The sequence below is a fragment of the Amphibalanus amphitrite genome, unplaced genomic scaffold (assembly GCF_019059575.1).
Source record: "Amphibalanus amphitrite isolate SeventyFive unplaced genomic scaffold, NRLGWU_Aamphi_draft 000176F_arrow, whole genome shotgun sequence".
NCBI lineage: Eukaryota > Metazoa > Arthropoda > Thecostraca > Balanomorpha > Balanidae > Amphibalanus > Amphibalanus amphitrite.
The window spans coordinates 518,028-540,498 of NW_024881671.1; the positions used below are offsets into that span (position 1 = coordinate 518,028).

The following is a 22,471-nucleotide window of genomic DNA, read 5'->3' on the forward strand; positions in this document are numbered from 1 at the left end:
AGGGCTCTTCATGTCGCCCTCGCTTCCTCGTCTTCCGTCTTCCTTCAAAGCCTTGTTTTGATGAGTAGAAGAGTGTGTATTTACAAAATTTCATATTTCACTATTTTACATAAAACACGGACGTTAGACAAAACGTTGAACTGCGCGCATGCGCCTAACGCTTCTGGCCAGACGGTCTAGCCAGCACCGTGCTACATGCGCATTGCGCAGTGTGTTTGCGCGGATATGCACACAAGCGGTGGCACACCGACACGGCGACACCTGCGCAGCAGGTGTGCGCGAGTGTATGGAACTCCTACAGCGTGGTAGGTATTCTTTTCTCGACAAAACCGAGAATAACGCGAATACTATGCTATCGGTCTCTCAGAAATCGATCAGCAAGACGCGCCAGACTCCGCGCCTTAGATTGGCATTTTCATCGTTCAATTTTCCATCCAGTTTGGCAAATAAACCCAAAAGTTTATATTTGCCCCACAAACAAACTTTTGCATTTTTTTGCCACACATGGAGTATATACTTTGTTCAGTGATAGACCCAATCGAAGGAGTGGAGCATGGCGCATCTATTTGCAGTGAGTTTCGACCGTCTGATAACATAGCCTTTGAGCTATTATCGGTTTTGTCGAAAAAAGTAATAGGTACCTACCACGCAGTCTGCTGAGGGTTGTTACATACTACATATGACTTGTAACCTGAAATGTCCTTCCATTGTGCATTGTGGATCGATACAAATTGTATAGTTTATTAGCCCAGTAGGGGAGAGTGGGGATAACTGGGACGCGGGAGAAGTGGGACACCTTTAATATCTGGGTGACCGATTGGACAAACAATTTTTTTTTGTGCATATTTTCTCATGAACTTAGTCGGGGCACGTCACAACCAAGCGGTTTCCTTTCCTCCCCTCTCTCGCCCTCCTCCTCCCTCGTTCTCTCCCAGTCGGTGGCCTGCGCTGTCTCGCGCTGAAGGTGCGTCGAAGTCGGGCGATATATTCGGCGTCGGTCGGCGCCGGCCGCCACTGTCGGGCCGTGCTCGGCTCCGTGGTGTCTCCGCCTCTGCCGCTGACACCGCTGACACCGCTGACACTGACACCGCCGCCTGGGGGGTCATGGAGAACGACACGGCTGCTCCCGGCGCCGAGCCGCCGCTGTGGAACTCCAGGTAGGTTATAGCGCCGCAGCGCGGTCCGGGCAGTGTCACCGAGTGTCGGCACCGAGCGCAGTGGCTGTCAGCGGTAATACCGAGTCGGAGCTGTCAGTTGGTGGCGTGCCGTCTCCGATAATGCTGACAAAGTGAGCTGAGATGTATTGACGGCAGTAGTGCGGAGCGTCGATGCCATTTGTCACATGTCGACATGAGTGAACCGAAATGCGGTATCATGTGGAGTTTTGCTAATCAGCAGAGATTAATTTTTGCTCTGGCAAGTGCGAAGCGAAAAATTACCTATTCTCTGTTCTTCGGAGGGGTCTGATTCTGTCTTTTTTTGGGCCGTGCAGCGCCGCGAAACTTAGTGATAGTCTATCATGCATCAATTTAACATCGTATGTAAAATTTTCGACCCCAAGGCTAGGTCAAGTCACCAGGTCAACCCTCGCCAGGCCAGGGCCTGTTTTTATAACGCGTACCTCCACGAAGAAAGTTTGTACGACCCCCCCCCCCCCCCCGCCTTTTGTACCAATTTCCAGTTCCTAATGTAGCAGGATATTGACTTTTTTGGTGCATCTGATAAAAAAACGAAAAGATATAGGTGCATATGTAAAGCTTGGACACCCTCACATTCCATTTGTAGGTATGTGCGCATGGCGCCGTGTTCGGAAATAATGAAAATGTTTCCGCTCCGAGCCGGAATCTGGCTCATATTGATATGCTTGCTCATACAGCGGCCACTCTTCATAAGCTAATCATAGCATACGTGCAGGTTTCACCAGAAAACTGTCCATTCAGTACCATTCAGTTCAGTTCAGTATAATGTATGAATCGAAGTCGTGCCACATTGCACTTGCCTCTATACCTATTACCTAGTTGCATGCCCACTGACACACGACAGAGAAGCATCAGGTGCCTACCTAGCCACCTGCCTAAACAGTTAGTACCCGCGTCCTCCAATAACGATATCAGTGATCAAGGCTACATCACACCTCCCTTCGACAGACCTTTGCTGTCGATGGCTGGTCAACAAACACACCAGCTCTTGGTACTATGCTTCCTAGCGCTTGATATACAGAACCCGTCTATGATTATTATGTCGTGATTTACTTTGCAGTTTACTGGTGCCGTTTTCTTCGCATGAAAAGAAGATTGAGTTTGTTTAAAAAAAGTCATGGAATTTCGAGCATTGTCAAGTCTACATTCTGTCGTAACTTCGCAAGATTGCCCAATGGTTTATTTTAGAGCTTAACAACGTGATCACAGAAATCGTGGGAACGCTTTGCGTAAACGGCCGTAGACACAGTTGCAAGTATCATCGTTGCCGATTGCCATTTCTTTCATATGTCGCCTCCCGAAGCTGAGCAGACCATCCGACCGCTTCATGAGCGCCGCGCCGTTCGGACTGCGTCGCTAAGTCGGTGACATTTATTTAGTTTTCGTCGGCCAATTCGTTTAAGCATGTTCGATAATCACATCGAACCTGGGCGGAGCGCTGCCGGACACCGGTACCGTCATGGCCTCGTTGTCACTGCGGCCAATGGGCTGACGCGGCCCGACTCTGGCCGACAGTCCGGCCTCTGGCATTTGTCAGCCTGTGTTGGATTCGTTTGGTACGCTAGGCTCGCTCACTCCAGTTAGGCTGTTAGGGTTGCTACCCACTTCATCCTGTCGGATTCAGTTTATTGCCCTAGTTGCTCTATTTCATTATTATTCTTTTGGTCTGGTTAGGTCCGATCGATGAGGTTCTGTCGGATTCTGCTTATTTTTAGGTACTGCTCTGAGTCCAGTTTCCCCACTTGATTTGTGTGCTCCGATCGGTGCTTTAAGCGTAATTATTTTGATATTTTCCGCGCTGAGTTCCAAGCTCCCGCAACTGATCTTCCTGCTCTGGGTCAGACGCCAGTGAGTGAGTTTCCCGCTCCGAGCCCGCCGTCACTGAGTTCCCCGCCCCGCCGTCACCGAGTTCCCGCTCCCTGCCAGTGAGTGCCCGCCGTCACTGAGTTCCCCGCCCCGCCGTCACCGAGTTCCCGCTCCCCGCCAGTGAGTGCCCGCCGTCACTGAGTTCCCCGCCCCGCCGTCACCGAGTTCCCGCTCCCCGCCAGTGAGTGCCCGCCGTCACTGAGTTCCCCGCCCCGCCGTCACCGAGTTCCCGCTCCCCGCCAGTGAGTGCCCGCCGTCACTGAGTTCCCCGCCCCGCCGTCACCGAGTTCCCGCTCCCCGCCAGTGAGTGCCCGCCGTCACTGAGTTCCCCGCCCCGCCGTCACCGAGTTCCCGCTCCCCGCCAGTGAGTGCCCGCCGTCACTGAGTTCCCCGCCCCGCCGTCACCGAGTTCCCGCTCCCCGCCAGTGAGTGCCCGCCGCCACTGAGTTCCCCGCCCCGCCGTCACCGAGTTCCCGCTCCCCGCCAGTGAGTGCCCGCCGTCACTGAGTTCCCCGCCCCGCCGTCACCGAGTTCCCGCTCCCCGCCAGTGAGTGCCCGCCGCCACTGAGTTCGCGTCCCCGTCGCTGCAGTGAGTTCCCCAGCTGGCTGTACCGGCGCGACGTTTCGCTGCTGGAGACGGTGCCGCAGCCGCTGCTGCAGATCGTGCCCGACCACTGGCGCCAGTTCCCAGCGCCGCTGCCCATCTGGCACACCGTCACTGGATCAGTCTACCTCGTCATCGGTGAGTCGGACGAGCTGTTATTTGTGTCGTGCTTTGTTATGGGTTAGGTGGGCGCCATGTATGCTTTCGTTTTTTGCATTACATATGTCGTGTCGTGAAACCTTGCTGCTCCAAACCAAAGGCTTTTCTTTTCTTTTTTGTATATCGTTTTGTTGGTGTTTGTGTGTAGGGGAGGGGAGGGCGTTTTCAGTGTTTTTTTTTATAATGAAATAGAATAACCGTATAGGTACTATCAAAAACGTTAGAATCAAAATGCAAAATGTTGAGAAGATAGCTGCATACTTTCACGTACATTTTGCATTCTTTTAATTCAATTATTAGACCATAGTTTTTTTCAAACTTATACCTTTTCTAATGGTGTCTCCCAAAACAGGGCTAACAATTAGTCATCTTTTCAAGTTTTATTCACTTAATTCTTATGTTTTTATATTCTCACTTATTATATTCTCTTACATTATTGGCAGCGGATATGGATTTCTATTGAGGATAATTATCAACGAGAGCTCAGAATGCGAAGAGAGAGGCAGAGAGGGGAGAGTGGGCTCGTTTCCGTCGGCTGGCTGGCTGATCGGGCACGGCCGAATTTTGTCTGTCGGCCCAATTTCGCGTCATCGTGTCGGCGTGTCGGCGCGGCGGCGTGCTACGGTCGACAGGAGCGCCACGCTGACGGTCAGAGTGCCAGCCGGGCGATAATCCGTAACGATCTTGGCTGGAGACGGACTCGTTAATCGTCGCGCGTCGGCCCCGCCGCAGCGCGCACGCGGCACGAGGGGCGACTGAACGATGCTTGGCGCCGATCAGACGGAAAATGGGGAAAACATGCGGCGCATAATGGACGGCATTGGTTTTCGCGCTCCGAAAAACAAATGATCGTGATGCCCACCGTCGTCGCTGGATTGGGTGCGGTGAAGCGAGTGTCGCTGAATAACTGGCGTGGCGAGATTTGCGTTTTTACTCTCTATCACTATAACGAAGCTTTACTTCGAGAATACGCAATCTCTTGCGCATTTTGCAGGCAGTGTTGATGTGTGAAACCTTCCGCGCAGTTTTTCCATACTCGTATGATGATAAATTGTTCAACGTTTTATTACTATTGTCCACATTGTCTGTCACTCTGAAACTAATTTGTTACTTGAGGTAAAATTTCGCTCACAGTTTACCGCAAAATGAAAAACTTCAAAAACGCTTCGAGAAGATTGGTCTTAATCCTATTTTTTTTTTAGGGCTGCTTTGGCAGAACTATCTAAAACTATATTCATGAAATTGATCTGTTCAAAGATGGTAAATGAGCTTTCTCCAATTGAATTGAAATTCTCCAAGCTGAGCCGTTAATTCTCGATCAAAATTTTCAATGTAGGTATTTCACCAGGGACACTTTTGCTCGTCCGTCTCATTCAGCCTGGAGAGCGTTGGATCCTCGGACCGATCGGGACTGGAATCGATTCGGAACTCTCTGTTCGCCGCTGATGGGAATAGTGTGCGGCCGATACCAGTGGTCACGTTCCGACCCGAATGGATTCGATGCGTCGGATGGACGGTTTTTGGCAATGTTCGAACGTTAAACCTTTCACTCAATTTCTGAAATAGCACGGAATTTCGCGATCGTGCAGTAGAGCTCACAGACCGAGCCCATATATGTAGGGGAGACCCGGGAGGTATGGGCCGGTTTTGTGAAAAAGCAATTTTCTTCCAGTGGGCAGTGGCTAGACCCGGTTTTTCACTCTGTGTACGTGAAATTGACTTTCGCCTGCAACCTATGCCTGATATTAGGCATCTGGGAGCAACTATTTTGTCTCGAGATAACTTTCAATAAATCATGTGCTTTTTCGATCCATCAAAATACACCGGGAGGTATGGGCCATGGCCCGGGAGGTATGGGCCGGTGCCATGTTTCATATTCTTTTCTCGACATTGAGAACAATACTCGAAGCTGGTTTCTACCTTGATCTCTCTTTGAGCCCAGGAACCGCATAAGCGGCCAACAGCTTACTTCATGGAGGTCTTTTGGGCCCATATGTATTTTGGTAAACTCAATCATGCACCATGAAATAAAATCAATAATATTTTTCTGTTCGAATGAAATTTGAAGTTAAATTTTCGACATGCGCGACAAAAATAAAACTTATTGACGGGGACATTCAATGAAAGCATCTTTTAATTTATTTAGGATCAACAGGGTGGGTGGCCCGAACCTCCCGGTTAGGACGCCAGAATGTGCGTAGCATCTCAGCTCATAATCTTGCAAGAAAACCTCAAATTGTATATCCAGTCTTAACAGGCATGCTTTAAACTTTATGTAAGCAATGGTCTGGCATCATAAAACGAGCCTGGTTCAAATTTATCACGACTTTTCTGTATGTACCGTATTTTGCTCGAAGAGGGCAAAAACGCTTTATCACCGCCCATTGCCAAAGAAGACTGAGGAAGATTTTGAAAATAACGTAGGTTGTATAATGGAATGGCTGCTACCAGTTAACGCCGTCAAATGTGTAAAAATACGCAACACTTCTTCAAAACTGCGATGGCCCATATCTCCAGCGGGCCCATACCTCCCGGGTCTCCCCTATCTCGCTCGCCGAAAAGAAAGGTTTTCAATGCGTCCTTTGGTAAAAGCCACAGATCATCTACATGTATGCATAAGGCCCAATGTATAAGGATGTATAAGGCCCGATGGTGATATCTGTAGTGCTCAATTCAAATATGAAGCATGTAAAATATTTTCCTTGTCATCCTTGAGCAATAGGCCATTGATAGATATACCAATAATTAATCAATATAGGTCAAACTTCCTTGTTGTAGCACTTGCTGTATGTAAGGCATAGGTTAAGTTCTATGAAAAAAAAAACACTTTTAAATGGCCTCCTTAGAATGAAATACCAAATGATGACATAATGAAATAATTATTGATGATCTCGACCACAGGTTATTATCAAAATAAGCCAGACAGACTTTACCATCAATAATTGTTTCATGAGGTATGTCATCATTTGGTATTTCATTGTAAGGAGGCCATTTCAAAGTTTTTTTTTCCTATAGGTCAAACTTCGGTATCACAAAATGTTATGCATTTTTGATGAATATTTTAGAAACGATACGACTTGGAAGGTTCGGGACGTTTTTAATGGGTCACCCGGTAAAAGTATAATTTTTGCATCGTGAATTCAGTTCAGTAGGTTTGAGTACCAGTCAAAGCATTTTGGATTCATTTCGCTGAAACGGAAAGTATGTACACCTTGTGTATAGCAGATTGCATGATCCTGCAGTTCAATACTTAAGATGGCACTATGGTTATTTTTATTGCGCGGAAAGTTCCTGAATTTAAAAGGGGGATTGAAAATTGTTGTGTTTCTGTTATATAAAAACAGTGCCGTGGAATCCACGCTTTTACGTCGAGGTGCAGACTGCCGGCTGTGCGGCCAGAAGACAGCAGTGTGGAGACGGCTGCCTGGAGACCGACAGAGCGTCCTTGACCGTGTGAACTGCCCGGAGTCGGGCGGAGCGCCGTGCGGAGACGACCTCTCGTAGTCCGGCGCAGCGTCCGTGCGGAGACGGCCTCTCGCAGCCCGACGGTGCGGAGACGACCTCTCGCAGTCCGGCGGTGCGTCCGTGCGGCTGGGGCCGCGCGGTGTGCTGATGCGGCGCTGACCAGTACTCGAGACATGCATGTCACGCTGCTGCCGAGCCATCCTCTCGGACGAGTGCAGATCAGTCGCTGACGTGGTCGGAACGCCGCGCGGACGGCCGATATACAACTACAGGCGACTATTGTCAATTGGTTGTTGAATCACTAGCGGTAATTCGTGGTATGTGGTTACTGGTTGGTATAGATAATTCGATTGTTTTGTTTCCTGTTATGCTGGCATGATACCGGTCGGTGTCCCAAAAGCTTATAGATGTACATATTGATTCGTAGACCAATTTTGCTTGCAGGTCCCATTTTTTCGTTATGCCTAGCCCCTAGGTAACGAAAAGGTCAATTTTGTGCATACTTTTTCTAATCGGTCAAATTAGCCGCCAAAATCACACATGCTAAAATTATATTTTTAAGTTGTAGACCACATTAAAAAGAAAACAAAATCAAATTTGCCATAAAACTGAGTCACTTGTATAGTTACACAATAACTAAATCTGGAAACCTCTTTTGAAATTTGAGCTCATTTGACCCGTTTGTGACAGGTGATGTGACAAGTTACAGTCTGAGACATCAAAGACCTCCCTCCCTCTAATAAGAGGGGATGGCGAGACACTCGGGCCAAGGTTTGCTAGCGGCGCGGCACGCCCCAGCCGGGGCACGCGCCACGCTGCCCCTCCCCCCCCCCCCCATTTCCGGGATTATCCTCGATGCCAGCGGCGCGGTGTAATTGCCTTTTGTCGTCTCCCAGTGTCGGATATTACAAATGGGGAATGTCAGCTGCATTAGAATTATCTGCGAAAACGCCGAATTACGTCCGCCCACACGCCCACGTGATCAATTGATATTTGATATCAGTAGGAAGTCTGTGAATGAGAGGAAAACTCATTTTGTCTTCGCAAGATAAGGTCAGTAACGCAGTGCTGAGACGTGATTCTGTGCGGTGTCTTGGTCTATATGCTGTTATAGGGGCTATAAAAACAACTATGTGGGTGGAAATGTCACTATGCGAGAAAAAGATGAAGGGAGCGAAGGAAAGAGGGAGAGAGCGAGAAAGAAAGAGCGGGCTGAATTTAGCTCAGCACTGGGCAGTCCGGCTCACGGCGCTCTAGGATATTAGCTCGATCAATAACCGTACCGGAAAGTACTGGTACGTGTAAAAGTAGGTAAAATTTTCAAATATTTTGTTTTTACAAGGATGATTTTTGTGTGCCGTCCAGGCCTGCTGGCTACGTTGGCCAACGCCGGCTCGCTGGTGCTGTTCGTCACGACGGCCTCGCTGCGCACGCGCGCCAACCACCTCATCACCAGTCTGACCGTTAGCGACCTGGGCATGGCGGCCACGCAGATCCCGCTGCTGGTGGTGAACAGCTTCAGCCGCCGCTGGGCGGCCCCCGTCTGGATGTGTCAGGTGGGGTTGAGCGCGCCGTCGCCGGGCACTCTCGCGGGGCAGGAGGGCATGAGTGGTTGGCCAGATTTTCCCACGGGGGTGTACGAAGTACAGATGTGTTAAGATTTGTGCTCTATTGCTACTCCATCTGCTGACCGATAGTATTTTACTCCGTGTTACTGACTGGCTTGAATGTAACGGAGATATTGTATGGTGTGGGACCCCGCTATTGACTTCGACCTGGGTCGGGATACCGTCGCCATTTTTAGTTAACCAATCCATTAAACCTTGTCAAAGTTTGTTTGGCTCATGTGCATTACCGCGCGGAAAAATGACGGGGATCCCGTTCGGCAGGTGTACGGCTTTTGCGGCGGGGTGTTCGGCACGGCCTCCATCATGAGTCTGGCCATGATTGCCGCAGAGAGAAGAGCTGTCCTCTACCGTACCCCCAGTAAGTAGCCGCGTCTGATGGTCAGAGGTGGAAGGCGGCATGCCGTGATTTTGCTCAATCAAGCTGCAATAAAAAAGTTGTTTGTTATTCTATGACTCACTTATTAATTCCTACACAGACTGTGTAGTCAGTGTTAAAGTTTGTGTATATATGAAAGTCATGTCTATATATTAGTATACTAGGATGTTGCAAAATCGAACGCATTATAGTCATTCCAGCCAACGTTTTTTGAAATGTGTGATGATTGATGATGAAAGTAAAGCAAAAAAAAAATCAAGAATGAGTACGTAAAAGAAGTCATATAATTTGAGCCGTAATCGACATTAGTAAAAGCTAACATATTTCACCCATAAAAGAAAGGTAGTCGCTAAGTGAGCTACGGCATAAGTGAGTAGGGGAGAGAGGTCATATTGCGCCATGTTCTTAAATGCGCCACACCTTCCTCCTGTCCAAAATTCGATTCGAATGAATGCTCGAATGTGTGCATTTACTTCACCACCAATAACTCGCTCTTATTCCGGTCCACGGGGGCAGGTGAGGTATCTCAGCTTTCTCGCAGACCATTTTTTGTGATTTCCTCTATTTTCTTACGCGAAACAGTCTATTTCGACCTTTGCTAGTGTCATGGTTTATCTTAGAGATAGTGATTCAACTAATAATCATTGTTAATTGCTCGTTTTATGGTAGTTTTGAAAGTTTCTCACCACCGTGGCTTCGCTGTCCTCGCCATATTTGAAGCTCATGAAAAATGTGTTCCATTCGTAATTGCGCCCACCCTATTTGCGCCCTATTCTTCAACTCAGAGAAACAGTATCTGGTGGTTGGGACACATTTCATTGAACACTTTGATTATTAGAGCACTCACCTTACCATTACCTTAGCCTTCACAGCATAAATGGTTAATGGGCTGACACGTTCAAATAGGCAACTTAGTTAGGTGGCAAACCGTTGTTTTTAATAGGGCGCTTTTACATGAGAGGCATGGGCGCTTTTTGATGGGGTAGTCCGTAAATGCGCCCTTTGCAGGTGTGTCGGAAAACTTTTCTCTTGTTAGTTTTTATGGGTGTGATACAAATTAGGAGTTGTAATTTGATGCCAAAATAACTGAGGTAGAATTTGAGATATCATCAAGCATGACAGCTGGTCAACTTTAGCCGCAATAGGCCGATATCCTTAAGGTGGCGCAATATGACCTCTCTCCCCTAATATGTATGCTACTAATGAGGCATCGTAGTCTTTATTTACAACTACGACCTCCATGCTATCATGCTTGGAATGTCATATTATCAAAGCCTTTCTTAAGAACACAGTCAAGCTCGTCGTTTTAACTAGAAACCACTCACCGTGAGATAAGATGGCGAAGAAACGCGTCTCGTTTAATCTTTTCCGTCCTCAATGTGCTGGTCGGGTGGTGCCCCTGTTTGTCTCGTTAGGAGACGGCACCCTCCGACATTTCTCCGGGACGAAACGAGCTAATTTCGAGCTTAGCGTCCGGGCAGAAGTAATTCGGAAGTCATCCCTTTCGAGCATCGCCCGGACGGTGGTAAGGAGTAGCCGCTGGAGGTGGGAGACGTTTGCCCAACTTCGATTAGCTTCTCGAGTGGCGCATCACTACAATTGTTGGCGAAACCGATATAAAGTCCAAATTCTTTAAGAAACTGTGTATTTATTCCTACACAATAAGAGTAATTGAATTATATTTATTAGAGTTTAATAACTCGTCCGAAGATTGTTTACCTTTAGTAGGTACACACCTTTGTTATCCTTGGCGATTGATAGACAAGAAAAAACAATCGACCGATAGTTTTCTGAATTGTTATGCCTGATATTAACCCGCGCCCTGCTGGGGGGGGGGGTGTTTGAACACCCCCCCTTGTGGTTTTTCGCGAATATCTCAAAAACGGCGGCGCGGAGCGCCGCCGTTTTTGGTACACCTTATCATACATCAATTCTACACATGTTGTGAAAATTTCAGACCAAGGTCATTCAAGGTCAGGTCACCAGGTCACTTGAAGTTACCTCACTTCATAAAAAGTTTCAATGTCTGTCATAGCTACACCGAGTGACCGATCGCTTTGAAACTTTCAGCGATTGCTAAGAGCAATAGCATGTACAAAATGTATATCTCAGAATTTTGATATCGATGACCTAAGGTCAGGTCAATTTTGCGACCTCCCCATTATAAGTCAATGGGAGAAAATTGAAATGCGCCTCCTTTGGTCGAAAGACATTATAAACACTCCCAAACACTGAATTACAAGTGGTTTAGACACACTGAACATGAAAATGGTGTCCGTGACCCCTGTTTATGCCCTGAGGTCATCTTAGGTCACGAATGGTATCTAACAGTTTTTCGCAAATAACTTTTGATAGAGGCATGCTAGAGCGATGAAAACGCCTTAGATGTGTTCAGCTCGATGATACGGATCGACTGATATGCAACATGACCCTTTCCGGTCAGGTCATGACCTTGACCTGAGGTCAAATTTTTAAGTTGACCTTTCAAGGTCAAGTTATAGTTCATTCGATGCGTCTTGACGAGAGGAACACGATGCCGGTAAAAGTAAGCTCGTACAAGGCTTGGGTCAAAAGTTATTGCAGAAAAACTGTCTCCGAAAAAATCGGCTATTTTTGCAGTTTTTGCCCCCTGCAGGCAAAACCGTTGACGTTAGGTCAAATCTGAGAGAATTACTCAGAAAGGGCGTTAATAGGGCTATCGAATGCGCTTTTCCGCGGCGCTGTAGCTCTATTGGTTCCCGAGTTATGCGTTGGCTTCTTGGAAATTGTCGACATTCGACCTGGAAATCGGCGAAATTTTGCCTTCAATGACCTCTGGTGACCTGACCTTTGACCTGACCAAAAAATTGACCGAAGTGATTTCCTCATTATTTTTGACGCTCTTTCGAACGCCGCCTTCCGCGTATCGCTACGTGGCCCAGGAGCCGAGTTAGAAGGGGGGGTGTTCAAACACCCCCCCCCCCCAGCAGGGCGTGGAAATCCAGGACCCCCAGCCGGGCGCGGGTTAACATAAAAACAAAATAAGTTTTTGTATTTCTTGGCTTTGTGTATTAGGGAGCTATCATACCTATAAACTCCTCGTCATTCTATTCATGTGCCCAAGCATTTGCCAATGTCCGGCTGATTGGAAACAGCCAAAATAAAATAAAACTTAACCCTCGCCCTGGCAGGGGGCGGTCGATGCGACCCCACCCCCTAAGGTTTTTCGAAGATAGCGTAAAAACGGCGGCGCGCAGCGTCGCCAAATTTGGCACAGCTTATGGGGCAACGTTTTTAAATATGACCTGAAAATTTCAGGTCCGGGTGACCTTGGGTCAGGTCACCAGGTCAGAAAAAACGGTACAAGGTCATGGTCAAATTTCAATTTTCTTTTTACACCTGTCCAACTCACAGTTTTGGACTGATTTCCTTCAAACTCTCAGGATGTGCTAAGTTCACCGAGTTGTATAACATATAGTTCGGTTTTTGAGGTCATTGACCTGAGGTCAGTTAGTCATTAGTGACCTTTGTTTGGTCAGTTAGTGACCTTTGCAATGGTTATTGTTCAGGGGCTGTTAACATTGAAGGAAACAGTCCACCTTTGAAATGAGGTTTTAAACTGAAATAGGAGTTTAATGAGGTCATTACGTCGTAATGTTAAGCCTATGGGAAAATACTAAATTCGGAAAATACTGGAGACATCCGCTTTGTTCCATCACTTTTGTGCTTTGAAACCACAGTACGTAACAGCAGGTCACTTGGTGCTTCTTTGTTTGGTGTACTTATCCATGGGTCAGGTCAAATGAGGTCAACTGAGGTCAAATGACGTTTTTGCCAATAACTTGGGACATAGGGGAGAGCGGGGCCAGTTGAAACACGGGGTCAGATGAAACATGGCTTTATTTTCAACAATATGCAACATATGGCGACGGCGTTGCCGACACCACTGCGCATCCGCGCTCGACCACTTCCTTTGTCAACGGCGTTTGGGCGGCAAACGGGCGGTAATTTTGATTTGACACTTTTTTTTGTGTTTTTGAGGGGCGTTTGGGAGAAATCGTTTTTGTGAATATTTTGTGATATCTCATATACCTTTGTTTGCTGAAAGAAGAACTCCTGGCTCCGGAATAACACCTTATTTGGCCCTTCATAGTTCATTCAGCATGATGCCGTCCCTCCAGCTCGTTTGACATGTGCTTTACGGCGCGTGCAAGATGGTGGGAGCGGATGGGGTCAATTGAAACGCTTCTCTGAGGGTCAGTTGAAACAGGGCCACAGGCCGTTTCAATGGACTCCGGTGACCTTTGCAATGGTTATTGTTCAGGGGCTGTTAACATTGAAGGAAACAGTCCACCTTTGAAATGAGGTTTTAAACTGAAATAGAAGTTTAATAGAGCTCAATTTTTGACCCCTTTTTCTCCAGCCTTTTGCTTGAAAGCACACTATAGCCTGAGATATTTCTCATTTTTCTCGTTCGCCCATTTTACCATAGTCTATGTACTTCATGCCACCTATTATGAGGAACTTTGCACTTTAAGCTTTCCAACGATCTATTGAATGTAACATTTGGAAAAGTAAACCGGACAAAATATCTCCTTAAGAAAGTGGCCTTAAAGAGGAAAACATCCCATTGTTAAGGATAGGTGCAATTGACCCCATGGGCTGGTTCAATTGACTCTCGCATCGGGGTCATTTGAAACGGGCGTAGAGCTGTTTTATAAGAATGCGTTTGGCAGCAAAATATGTTTGAAACATAATTTTACATATCTTAAAATAAAGCCAAAAGAGCATATTTTTTCATGGCATTGTGCATTTTTCGATATGACAACTAGATCTCGCTGTGCATGTCAATATATAAAAAGTGGTTCAACTGGCCCCGCTCTCCCCTAATGACGCTAGAGCTAAAAAAAAAATGGTGTCATTGTGTTCCGTGTGATCAGCCGAATCGAATGATATGCAATATTATGCAATTTGGTTGACTTGAACTTGATTAGTTAATTAAAGTTTACTTAATAATTAAGAAAAACTTTAAGTACACTTAAGCAAGCTAAAAATTATATCATTCGACGCGCCTTGACGTGCTGAGTTCACTGGTGATTTTCTTTTTGCTCTAGCTTAATTAGATCAAAAGTTATAAGCGATAAACTTTTGACCTGTTTTAGCGAGATTTTTACATTTGTACAGTAGGTCTATTAAAAAAGTCCCCAGCACCAGTGGGCGCTGCCTTCGCTGAGCCGAACCCCCGTCTGCCTGTCCCATATCGCGCCGGGCTCAGGTCAGGTAGGGTCAGCGGGACCGCTCGGTCCGGCCCGCGGGCGGTGGACGGGCGGCCGGTAACGCTTTCCGCCAGCCAGCTGTAGAATCCAACAAACGGGACGGCCACCGCTCAGCGCAGCGAAACCGGTGTTAAAGAATGGCAGTAGATGTTCATGGCCACAATGATTATGAGATAGTCATTATTAGCCCGTGCCCCACAGGAATGCCTAGACTCTCACGCCCTGTTGGAGGGGAAGTGGGGATTGAGCATCATTCTTATAACTCAGCTTTGGGCATTTATGTGGTATTCGAAGTAGCGTCAAAAGTAGCAAAAAGAAGAAAAAAATACTTCAGCCAATTTTGGATCGGGTCATAGCCAGAGGTCATGTCACTAAAGGTCATCGATGGTAAAATTTTGCTTAGACAGGGTGCGTTGCGCGCACCGGTGCATTGGGTTTCCAATTTGCATGGAAACATCAACAGACTCGGAACAGTGGCGTAGCCAGAGATTAGCGAAAGGGGGGGGGGGGCCATGGTGCTCGAGGGGGCGACTTTTTCCCTTAAGAGGGGCGCCATTGTCAGCTAGTGACAGGGGCGTCAGTCTAAAATGTAACGTCATGTTCATGCATGATTTACTAGGTGTTGCAAAATGCTCGTACATAAGAACCAGCTTTCGCTGATTTTCATAAAATCCAATTAATGCAATTTGCAGCCTGGTGTTTTTTTTTATAAAAAAAAACCTTGATCTAGATGAATTTTTAGCATGATATAGGAAACGAGCTCAGGCTACGGACATTTTATTCTCAAACGCATCCATGCGAATTCGAAACGATAAAATAACTATACGTTGATCGATAGGCACAATCTTTATTCTTTGCAAAAAAAGAAAAATATACGGGCTCACTCACTGATCCGAAGTGACCTGTGGGCTACAGCCTGTGGTCGACCGGGGTTGCCGTGTTTAGAATCTCAGAGCGCACGTATGTAGGATTCACGCTGCGACTTATTGCCTAAATTGGAATCAAGGAAAGACTTGAACATTTAAGACCATGAGATCCACCATGAGATCTCAACTCATTGTCATACCAGCAGCGACTGCAGTCAGAGGCGACCGAACACTGACATACGTTCGGGATTTTTTCTCCACACAGCACCTTTACAATTCGATGTCTAGTGCGTGCAGCCCCTACTTGTGGACATGCATGACTGCCTCCAGTGACTGACTGCCACTAGCCTCCAGAGGGCAACAACTCCAAAAATAGCAGTTTTTATTAAAATCGTTTTCTGCAATAACTTTTGACTCAAGACAGTGACGACATTTATTTTGCCAGCATCGTGCTCCTCTCGTCGAAACGCGTCGAATGTTGACCTTGAAAGGTCATTTTGAAAATTTGACCTCAGGTCAAGGTCATGACCTTGACGGAAAGGGTCATGCTGCATATCACTCGATCCGTGCCGTCGAGCTGAACACATCTGACGTGTTTTCACCGCTTTAGCACGTCTCTATCAAAAGGTATAGCGAAAGAAATGCTGGTGACCGTTCATGACCTGAGATGACCTCAGGGGCACACAGAAGGGTCACAGGTGCATTTTGTCGATTCAGTGTGTTATGTTTACCTATGAACTGATGTTTGAGAGGGTTTTGAACCACATTCGTCCAAAAGAGGCGCATTTCAATTTTCTCCAATAGAAGTCGCAAAATTGACCTGACCTTAGGTCATGGATATCAAAAGGCCGAGATAAACATTTTATACATATTGTTAGTCTTATCAATCTCTGAAAGTTTCAAAAGTGATCGTTCCGTCGGTGTAGCGTATGTACGCTGGGGCGGCACCGCACTGCTAGGCGGGGGCGGCATCGCAATAATAGGCGGCAATGCGCTGGGGGGCACCACTTGCATTGAGGGGTGGCATTGTACGGTGAAGGGGCGGCGTCGCATTGAGGGGCGGTATCGCAACGAGGGGTGGCACTAACGAAGCTGCCTTATAAGAAACGCTTGGCACATCCTAGCCCAGCTCGGCGCCGCCTGGCTGCTGCATCTTGAAAAGGGTCCTTGGTGTCGATGAGACATTGTCAAATAATTACCTACCTAGCGTCAGTGGTTTCGGGGGGGGGGGGGGGCGCTATCGATCTTGAATGGGGCGGGGCGACTGAAGTCTCCATTCAGATGGGCGTCAGTGACTACTGGAGGGCGCCAACGAACTCGGATAGGGCGAATGTGATCTTCAGAAGGGCACCGGGTGATCTAGAGGGGTGTAATGCTTACATAGGTGGGGTCACTGCTGCCTTCAGTAGGGCGTCGGACGCTCTGAAGGAGCGCCATTGATCTCGGATGATTCGACTGTTTTTTTTTCATAGGGGCACCAGTGGTTTCAGAGGGGCGCCATTGATTTAGGATGGGGAGACTAAAGTCCCGGTTCAGGTGGGCGCCAGTGGCTCTTGAGGGGCGCCAGCGACCTTGGATTGATGACGACTGTGATCTTTAGAAGGGTGTTGAGGGGCGCCATTGGGCATGGATGGGGCCGCTGTTGCCTTCAGCAGGACGCCGGACGCTCTAGAGGGGCGCCTTGAGCTTGGATGGGGGACTGTAGTCTCAAGGGGCGTTGTCTCGGATGGGGCGAATATGATTTTCAGAGGGGCGCCGGGTACTCTAGTTAGAAGGGCGCCATTGGTTTCAGAGGGTTGCCATCGATCTTAAGATGGGGCAGCTGTGATCTCCGTTTAGGTGGGCGCCAGTGACTTTTGAGGGGCGCCAGCGACCTCGGGTGAGGACGACTGTGATCTTCAGAAGCGCACCGGACGCTCTGGAGGGACGTCATTGGGCTTGAATGGGACGGCTTTAGTCTCAAGCGAGACGACTTCAGTCTCAAGGGGGGCGCTAGTGGCTCTCTTGAGGGCGGTATTGATCTCGGATAGGGCGATTGTGATCTTGAGAAGAATGCGGGTGCTTTAGAGGGGCGCCAGTGGTTTCAGGGGGCGCCATCGATCTTGGATGGGGCCGAATGGGGCAGCTGTGAACTTTCAGAGGGGCGCAATTAACCTTTAATGGGGCGACTGTTCCGTTCAGGTGGGTGCCAGCGGCTTTCAGGGGCGTCATCGACCCTGGGGGTTCGGAACATTCTGGTTTCCGGAGGGGCGCCCTTAAACATTGGGGGGCTCAGGTCCTATTTGGGGGTGCCCTGGAGAACATTGTGGTGTCCAGGCACCCCCAAAGAGATATTGAGTTCGATCCCTGCCTGCACATCACTTTTTAATTCATGTTCCCTCTGTAAAACGGCATCAGCCTAGTCGGCGCTAATTGGGGCGCCATCTGGGCGGCTGGGCGGAAAGGGGGGGGCCATGGCCCCCATGGCCCCCCCCCCCCCTGTCTACGCCACTGACTCGGAAGCTCGCAACGCTAGCGTGGAGCCGTATTCATATCAACCGCCGCCGCAACAATGCAGCAGCGCAGCGCACGCGGGGCCGTGAAACACCGCCCAGGGCTATCCATGTGTCAGGGCAATCCAAACCACGTGATGGGCTCGGCCCCAGCGGAGCATGAGGTCCAGGACTCCCGCCCAGGCCCCCTGTTTCCCCCTAATTCCTATCATCCTTCCCACTCTGAAATCGACCGAAAGAGCCTAACCTAACACAACAATCAGCTCTTTTACCGCTATGTCTGAATAATATTGTCAGATTTAATTAAGGTCAACGGCTTAGCATGTAAATAACAACAACTGCCACCATCGGTATTAAGAGAAAACCAATTGCTTTTTCCACAAACACTTAAAAGTTTTTAGCTTAAATGTTTTTAGCTTAGTTGCATGAAATTAATTTTACCAGTCTCGTGTTCCTCTTATCAAAACGCTTCGAATGAATCAAAAGTTGATCTTGAAGGTCATTTGAAAAATTTGGCCTATGTTCAAAGACATGACCTGACCAGAAATGGTCATGATGCATAGCAGGATATTAGATCCGTATCATGGAACTTTACAAATACTTTAGATGATTTCATAACTTGAGCATGTCTATCAAAAATAATTATTACATGGCTCATATGTAAGCTGGGTGTGTGAACATGCTTAAGAATATGTTGAACGCAACTGATAATGTTCTGTTGGTTGGCCACAATTTCTATATTTAATTTATCCTCCTGGATTTCATATTTTTGTTAATGACACATTGAAGATGTCGAGAAAAAAAACGCTTAGGAGATTTAACCCTGCAGTTGCTGGGGTATTTCGCCACCCGCCGTTTGCTGGAGGGGGGGGCGTTAAACGCCCCCAGCCAATAACTCGACAACCAATGGGCGCAGCGAAACGCACTAGGCGGCAAACGAAAAAACGCGACGAGACGCTTCAGATGAGTACTTTAAGTTGAATTTTGAGGTCACAGGTCGGGTCAAGGTCAGGTCAAACACCTGAAATCGGGCTTTCAGCAGGATGGACTTCAGAACCTCGTAATGGGCGCCTCTCGTCATAAACTCTGTCAAAACAGTGCACAATCCTTCATATAAGGCCTACAAGAGTGTCAGATACATGTAGGGGTCAGTCAAACATAGGTCAGGGTCAAGGTCAGGTCAATCAGGTAAGCACATATCCCCAAATAGCAAAACTGGTATTCGCTGTCTATGACACATGTTTTATGGGTAGGGGAGAGTGGGGTAAGATGCCCAGGGTGGGAAAGACGCCCCACCCCCTCTAGCGGCGAAACAAAGAATCGAACCTGGAAATTAATGTTCTTAGCGTAAAGCGGAAGCCTGCCTTGTTAACTGCACAAAAATTTGCGAAGCTCAGTTGGGCAACGGCTGGCTGGTGATTGCATGTTTTTTATTTGCTGCTTTCAAAAAATAGTTTGGTGTCAAAACATTGTAAATATCAAAGAAGGTAGATAATTTTGCGTCCCTTGCTATAGTCGTGATGCATTAACATGCTTGTACTGTGTCCCAAACAGTTTGTTTCAGGGTGTAGTTTTATGGCTGACAAATTGTACTGATTTAATGTTACTTCGGTACCTTGGGGTAAGATGCCCCCTGTCCTGATGGGGAAAGACGCCCCCCCCCTAAATCCGTAGGCTTTCCTTCAAGCAGCCCGTCAAATCATTTATTACATACTTGTGATGAGAGACAAAAGCCGATCTGGGACTATTGGGAGTCCAGTACGGTCGGGTGCTCCCCATGCCAGTCTCTCGGCCCACACAGCGACTTTTTGGGCGGCATCTGACTCTGAGAGCCCTCACGACGGCCTCTGTGGGCCCCATTATTGGCTCCAAGGCCCCTCACGACATCCTTTGAGGGCTCCCACGTTGGCTCCACGGGCCGCGCTGGCATCTGAGGTCCCCACGATGGGCTCGAGGGCCCTCAAGCATCATGAAGACCTATACCTAAGGGCCCCACAGCGGTCTCCGAACGCCACCACGGAGGCTTGTTTGGCCGCGCTGAACTAAGCTGGCCCTAACGATGACCTCTGAAGCCCCTTACGACTACTTTTGAGGGCCCTTACGATGACGTTTGGTGTCTACTGCAGGCTCGAAGGGACTACTGATTCGTTCAGGCGATTCACGTGCCCATTTATGTCACTTATAGTGCAGGGGGCATCTTACCCAACGCCAGGGGGCGTCTTTCCCACCCTGTGGGGTAAGATGCCCCCTTTCACTTCTTCAGGAAAATGCTTAATGGCAAAAAAAGTTATCATAGTTCAGGCACGAAATTGTGATATTTTTGGAGAAAAATGATGTCGGCTTCTGTTGAAACTCCAAGTTTTTGCCTTCCGATCGTCATTTTCGAATAATATATGACAAAGTAAAACCCTGGGCATCTTTCCCCACTCTCCCCTAATTTTGGGCGTAGAACACGATGGTGGCATTCATTGTATCATATGTGCACGTGTTTGGTTCAAAAAGTTCAATTTAAGAAATGCATGTATCATGGTGGTGAAGTAGTCACGAAAAATTGCCAAGATTCAGTTCAAGATTGTGGAAAGTGTGGAACGATAATCAAAAATCAAAGATAGCCATTGGATTGTTCATGGTATTGGCAGTCTAATGACGTTTACGGCATGTCTGTATGTCTATTTTGTGATTTATATGGTTTTTTGAACATATGCCGTTTTTGGTCGAAAACTCAGAAATCATGACGTCACTAAAACCTCGATAGCTCAAAAATTTTCCGACCGATTTTTTTAACTTTGCCACAATAAACTTCGATCAATTCCCTACAGGTACTTAAAATTTGGCGCGCTTGCGGCGCGCCGTTTTTATGCTATAGCGCGGCGAAAAAAGTGGGGGCGTTTAACGCCGCCCCCCCCCCCCCCAGCAACTCGCGGGTTAACAGCCTGAGATACATTCAGTATGAGGAAGGTTCAAGGGTGCTAGATTCCTTCCGTCCTCGCTAGCCTCAGGAAAAACCAATCCGCATCGCCCCTAGTCTTCATGCTTCCCTCTCTGGACTGGAGGTCACCCCACCAGCCAACCTGTAGTTGATGTCAGATCCATTCCAGGACACATAATCCTCTTCGGGTGACCGTTTGGGAGACGGCTGGACCGTCCCGACAGGGCAATCGTTCCACGGGAACAGTCTCGCTTCCGCAGATCACTGACGCTGGCTCGCACAACCCAATTACTACACCAGAGCATAGCTATGTCATAGCTCTGCAAGGGCCTTTTCAGACAGAAAAAGATGGCCCCCAACAAAACAAACAATTTTCTCATTCAGTATTGTATCTCATCAAGCACCACATGTTCTCAGAGTGTTTATTATGCGTTCCGTCCAAAAAAGCGCAGTTCGATTTTCTCCCATTGACTTGAGCGATCTCAAAATTGACCCGGCCTTTCTGTCAACAATGTCAAACTTGCAAAGTAAACGTTTCAAATACATATACTGTTGCCCATTAAAATCGCTGAAAGTTCTGAAGCGATCGTTAGTCGGTGTATTTAGATATGATGAGCACAGGAACTTTCCTTCAGGTAAGGTCACTTGACGTGACCTGTTGTTACGACCTTGAATTGAAAGACTTGGGCGGGAAAAATGGGTCATTTGAAATATTAAAATGCTAGCTTTTAACGATAATTGCAAAAACTATCCCGGCAAAATAGTGAGTTAGAAGGGAGCAATTCCCCGACCCCATGTTTAGCTCCTATAATTGAGCTAGCTGTTAGAGCCTCGCGGAAAACGAGCGCTTGCGTCGTTACGTGACGCAGCGACTGGTACCCCATTTTAAAATATCAGTGACCTCTTAGGGCAGGTCAAGGGCCCCGAGGCATTTAATCGGTTTTTGGTAAATAACTAAACGCATTATCGTCATTTCGATACAATCGTGTTTTCTGTTCTCAGACGCGTCGATTTATATGCTTTTTTGTTTAGGTGAAGCAATTTAGGATGTTTACCTCAGGTCAATGTCATGTTAGGGCAACGCAGGTCACGAAGCTGTTGAAAGGAGGACATGTTGCATAACATTTGATTCGGCAAGTCTTGCAAAGTCCATTGATGGCTGTCTCGACTGGCTAGCTCATTTTGATCGGGAGTTATTGACGAAGCACTCCTATGACCCTAGTGACGTCATAAATGACGTCACGCAAGGTTAACAATGCAAAAGTGAGGCATTAGACCTTGCCAAGAATGTATGAAGCCACGATTTCATGTGCTTGAGGTATAGTATCAGATCATTTCCGACGCCAAATTAACAGTTTCCATGAATTCCCCATTATGCGTATATGACACTAAGTGCATTCCGGATTGCATCATTTTATAACCGACAACCGTGCAGAGGTTTACTTAAGACGTCATAGTTAAGTGAACTGACCTGAAAACGTGGTTGAGGTCAAGTGATCCGGCTTGAATGAAATGTAAGGCATGTGAAATGTCAGCCTTCTATCATCAGTGTGCTTTGAGCTACCCCAAAAAATACATGGTGGCGGCATCGACCCCTTCTTATCGGCCGGCGAGGGTTAAACCTCGCTTCGA

General features: G+C 47.5%; 1 protein-coding gene across 1 annotated transcript in view; it reads left to right on the top strand.

Moving 5' to 3' along the window:
- Positions 1-973: 973 nt before the first annotated feature.
- The window catches only part of LOC122383923 (ocellar opsin-like), a 31,720-nt gene continuing 10,222 nt past the window's right edge, over positions 974-22,471 (top strand). Inside the window, exons 1-4 of the mRNA XM_043370806.1 lie at positions 974-1,157; positions 3,656-3,807; positions 8,659-8,849; positions 9,183-9,279. Coding sequence (XP_043226741.1) covers positions 1,105-1,157; positions 3,656-3,807; positions 8,659-8,849; positions 9,183-9,279 — 493 coding nt within the window. The 5' untranslated portion in view covers positions 974-1,104. The remainder of the gene's footprint in view (positions 1,158-3,655; positions 3,808-8,658; positions 8,850-9,182; positions 9,280-22,471) is intronic.